At 52.7% G+C, this 4,894-nt stretch overlaps 1 protein-coding gene across 1 annotated transcript; it reads left to right on the top strand.

Moving 5' to 3' along the window:
* Nucleotides 1-3,127: 3,127 nt before the first annotated feature.
* On the top strand, nucleotides 3,128-4,156 carry LOC121171538 (melanoma-associated antigen B4-like). Its single transcript, XM_041003271.1, has one exon. It carries the CDS (start codon nucleotides 3,128-3,130, stop codon nucleotides 4,154-4,156), a length of 1,029 nt encoding a protein of 342 aa, XP_040859205.1.
* Nucleotides 4,157-4,894: the final 738 nt, after the last annotated feature.

The following is a 4,894-nucleotide window of genomic DNA, read 5'->3' as shown; positions in this document are numbered from 1 at the left end:
CAGATGGGTGTGAGGTCACCCCTGGGAAGGAGAAAAAGAGGCACACCGAGTGAGGACTCAGGGCGTCAGCCATACCCTCAGAGGACCACAGAGAGCAGCACCCACGGGGTCAATGCTGGAGGACAGGAGCTCGGCCACTTGGCTCACGTGCCATGTCACTGCCTGTTCTGGAAGCACCAGAAACAAGAGCTCTGGAGGTCACTGGGGCTGACAGCCTGCGCCCCAGCAGCAGGGTTATGCCCAAAGTGCCCGGATGGCAGGCCAAGAACACCCACAGCCCCGCCCCTTGGGCCTCTCCCCAGGGCCCCGCCCCTCCTGGCCGGGTGGGCGGGGCCTGCGGCTGGCCGGAACTGGACCCCTACTTCCGGCCAGAAAGCCCTCGAAGCTCGGGCCTGTGCTGAGGGACGGCTTCGAGCCGGCTCACAACACGTCCTGGTGGGGACCAGGCGTGTCTTCTGGTAACCTGACTTCAATGTGAGGACAAACCCTGAAAACCCACTCTGCCCTGGCTCTAAAGGGGGAGGGATAGGTGGAGATGGAGGCCACGTCCTCCCGGCGTCATTCTCAGAGAGCCTGACCTGTCACCGAGGCCCAGAGTCCCCATCCCCTCTGCTGAGGGCTCTTGGTGGACAAAGGCTTTACCCAGTGGCCATGGGGCTGGGTCAGCAAGGGGTGTCACAGACCTTGTGACAGAGGGCGGGGAGTCCTGGGGATTTGAACATGTAGATGATCCATCCTTGGCCCTGACTCACCACAGGGCAGGTCAGCAGAGCAGGAAGACTAAGCCTCAGCACTGAGAGGACAGCGGCGGGAACCCCCAGGATTAGGTGGGGTTGGGGGATAAATACCTGTGTCCTGAGATCAGGACCCCAGTGGTGCTGCTTGGGGGGGGACAGGGTCAAAGACCTGGAGTCCTGAGATCAGGACCCGGGGAGCGCTGCTGTTTGGGTTAGCACAAAGACCTGGGGCCTGAAATAGGTACCCCAGGTATCCTGGGGGAGCTGCAGGGGTGGTCAGGGGCCAGGACCTTCACACTGAGATTGGTAACCTGGGAGAGCTGGGGTTGGTGTATATGGAGGACCAATACAAGTACCCTGTCCTCAGTACTCCAGGGGAGTGTGGCCCTGTATAGGCGACCTGTAGCTTTGCCCTGACATTGGTTCCCCGGGACAGCTATGGGGGACAAATCCTGTACCCTGAGATCAGTAATCCAGGAGAGCTGAAGGAAAAATGGGTGACAAAGAACTGCAGCCTGAAATGGTAACATTGTTAGCTATGGGGCTTTAACAGGGACAAAGACTGGTTCCCTAAGATTGATAAGCTGTGAGAGCTGTGGGGGTGGATAGGGGACCAACACCTGCACTTGATATTGGTACCCTGGGCAATCTAGGGGGTGGGTCGAATGTGTGATGAATCCCTGAGGCCTGAGATTGTTGCCGCGGGAGACCTGTGCAGATGGATATGGGGCTAGCAGCTGTGCCCTGAGGTTGAGTTTGAGGGCGAGCTCTGTGATTTGGTAAAATGGATGGGGCATAAAGACCTGAACCCTGAAATCTATACCCAGGGAGAGGTGACATGTGCATGCGGCACAAAGAACTGCACCTTGTGTGTGCTGTATGGGTGGACAGGCGCCCAAAGCCTAAACCCTGATTTGGCTGCCTAGGATGGCTGGTGTCTGGAGAACAGGGCACAAATTTCTGTAGCAGTTACTAGAACCACAGCATGGCCCAGGCTATTGGGGAAAAAAACCCAAGCCCTGAGTATTGTACACTGGAAGATCTGAGAGGGTGAATGAGGAACAATTACCTGTGCACTATGAAGGGTACCACAGGAGGGTTTGGGGAGGACTGGGCACCCTCTGACAGTCTGTGGGTAGGGTGGGGGCACAAAAAGCTGTGGCCCTGACATTGGGACTCCATGAGAGCTGGGGTTGGACCGTGGTGATAAAGACCTGCAACCCTGAGTTTGAGACGTAGTAAATGGTGGGGGCTGCATGGTGGTCACAAACAACTTGGCCCTGAGGTTGGCCTGTGGGGTATGGCTGAGGGGATGAGGGGCTTCCCAGAGACCTGCACCCTGAGATTGGGGTGGGTTATTGGGGTCCTCCTGTTTCAGAGGACTTAGAAGCTCCTTTGTGTTATCTTCCAAACAGTCAGGGACAGGGACTCATGAGTGTAAAGGGCAGCATACAGGCATGAAAAAGAATCTAGCACCCTGCCGAAGTGCATCAGAACCTGGAAGACCATAACTTGCTGTTTCATTTTTCAGTTTGGAGTGTCCAGGCCAGTGAGGCCAGAGAAGTCCACAGTGTATTCCCGTGGCCACCTGCTGGGTAAGTTCTCACTTTCACATAACTGCAGAGATCTCAAGGTGATACCAAGGTCTAGACATGCTCAGAGGGAGGAAGGTGACTGAAGTCCAAACAAGTGTCTTCTCCTGAAAGACTTCTGCCTGACCTGCCCCTGATCTCAGTCATGGTACATAATCTTGGGCAGCTGTATCGTGCTGAGGCTCCCCTGATTCCTGCAGCTAAGAACCTGTGACATGAGCAATTGGCTATGGATGTAAAGGCTCCAGTCAGCCAATACTGGGCATTTCCCATTGTGGCATATTTGACAACCTTGACATTGAACTGAAGAATGCCAAAGAGTCAGCACAGAAATAGCCTCAGAGTGTCCAGGGGTGGTGAGGCAGACCCCTTCTCACACACTCTACTGGCACAGCAGGTTCTCACCATCTGTTATACACTAGCAGATCGAATGGGGCTTCGAGTTCTTACCAGCAGTTGAGAGAGGCTCTAGAATATGGAATGACACCAGAGTATCTCCTTAATCCAGGGTCCTAATCTGAGGTCCAGCTGCTACTCCAATGAAGTGGTGACTAGACTCTGAAGGTGTATTTTAAGTCTCCACTTTGGTATACAGATTGCAAAAGACCTGCTGGCCATGGTGACAGAAGCCCCACATGTCACTAGAGCCCTGCTGTGAATGCAATCCACTGAGGCATCCTCGAATGATGCCCACAGAACTCTCCCTGACCACAGGGCCAACATGATGTCATTTTCCCCAAACCCAGGTGTGCTCCTTGCCAGCTCTACTGCCTCCTGCTGTGGCTGACTGCCATCATCATGCCTCAAGGAAACAAGGGCAAGCGGCGCACTCGGAAGAAGCACCAAAAGAGCAGCAGCCCAACCCAGGATCCCGCAGATGTCCACGCCCCTGAGGGGGTGGAGCAGGGGGAAGGGTCCCATCACTTGTCTCCTGTTTTTGTGGGTGCTCTCCCAAGCTCCCCTGCAGCCCCTGCTCCCCAGGGGTCTCTGAGAGGGAGACCTTTTGGCACTCCTGGGTCAGCTGGTACTGATCCAAATTCTGATGCAGATGAGGAACAAGGGGCAAGGGCCAGGCTCTCAGATGAGGCGGGTTCTGAGATCTTCCTGCGAGATCCTCTCAACAGGAAGTCCAGTCACTTGGTGAAATTCCTCCTGGAGAAGTTTATCAACCGACAGCCCTTTACTCATGCAGACATGCTGAATGTGATCAGCAAAAAGTATAAGAAGCACTTCCCTGAGATCCTCAGGAGAAGCTCTGTGCGTGTTGAGCTGGTCTATGGGCTGGAGTTGGAGGAAGTCGACCCCAGTAATCGCTCCTATATCCTTGTCAACAAGCTAAGCCTCTCCAGTGAGGATAGTCTGACTGGAGAGAGGAGCTTGCCCAAGACCGGGCTTGTGATGACACTCCTGGCTGTGATCTTTATGAAGGGCAGCCGTGCCCCTGAGGAGGAGATGTGGCAATTCCTGAGTTCCATGGGTGTTTATGCTGGAAAGGATCACCCGATCTATGGAGAGCCCAAGAAGTTCCTCACCCAAGATTTGGTGGAGGAACAGTACCTGGAGTACCGCCAGGTGCCCCATCGCAGGCCTCCAGCCTATGAATTTCTGTGGGGCCCCAGAGCTTATGCTGAAACTAGCAAAATGGAGGTCCTGGAAATGTTGGCCAAGATCAATGACACAACCCCTTACTGCTTCCCTGTTCTCTATGAAGAGGCTTTGAGAGATCAGCAGGAGAGGGCAGAGCTCTGTGCTGTAGACTGGACTTCCACTGCAGCCAGGGCCCAGGCAGGTTCTCAGGCCATGTCACACAGATACTCTCACACCTAAGAAGGTCTGGGGAACAAGTTTCACTTGGCTCCAGAGGGGTAGTCAGAACTGCAAGGGGTAAAATTAGCACAGACAGCAGGCAACAAAATGTATATCTTTGGGTTTTTCCCTGCATTGTATGAGTAATTTTCTGTTATCTCCCTGTGCTAGTTTTCTAATGTTTCTGCTATTCATTGAAAGTTGGTATGGTTTCACACTCAACATTTGCACCTGTCACGTACCATACATTTACTGCCCTGTCCTGTTTATGTCTAACGGTTTTGCTCTTCTGAATAAATTTAAGAGCTCTGAGCAAGAGTTTGTGTGTGCGTGTGTGATTTTAGCTGTAGGATAAGGCAACATGAGAGCGAGATAAATCTTGCTCATGGAAACGTGGAAGAACCACAAGGGATGATAGAATCACAAAACGGTAAGACAAAAGTAGTGTTTGGCATTCCATGGTAGCTCATTGATGATCCTTGTAACCTCACATGCTTATGGATAGTGTAAAGTACTGCACTTGGCTCCCTGCTTCTGTTTCATTTTTGGTTTGGTTCTTCAACCATTAACAGAGCATCTACTCTTTAGAATCCTCATTAACAAGTCTAGTAATGGTTCAAACAGATCTTGCCACTGCCCAGAAAATGTGGTGGTGCCAGCAGCAGCTAATATGCAGCTGCATGGAAAATACTATCTACAATGCAAAGTTTAAAAAGACGTTAAGCAAGAGCAGGCTGAACTTAAGAAGTCTGGCATGTA

This window comes from Ochotona curzoniae, unplaced genomic scaffold, assembly GCF_017591425.1.
Source record: "Ochotona curzoniae isolate NIBS_2020 unplaced genomic scaffold, NIBS_Ocur_1.0 contig_1274, whole genome shotgun sequence".
NCBI classification, from domain to species: domain Eukaryota; kingdom Metazoa; phylum Chordata; class Mammalia; order Lagomorpha; family Ochotonidae; genus Ochotona; species Ochotona curzoniae.
This window is presented reverse-complemented; position numbering and strand designations above follow the sequence as displayed.

What these genes read in the sequence shown, in the direction of transcription:
- LOC121171538 (XM_041003271.1), top strand. Translation starts at nt 3,128, where the DNA reads ATGCCTCAAGGAAACAAGGGCAAGCGGCGCACTCGGAAGAAGCACCAA.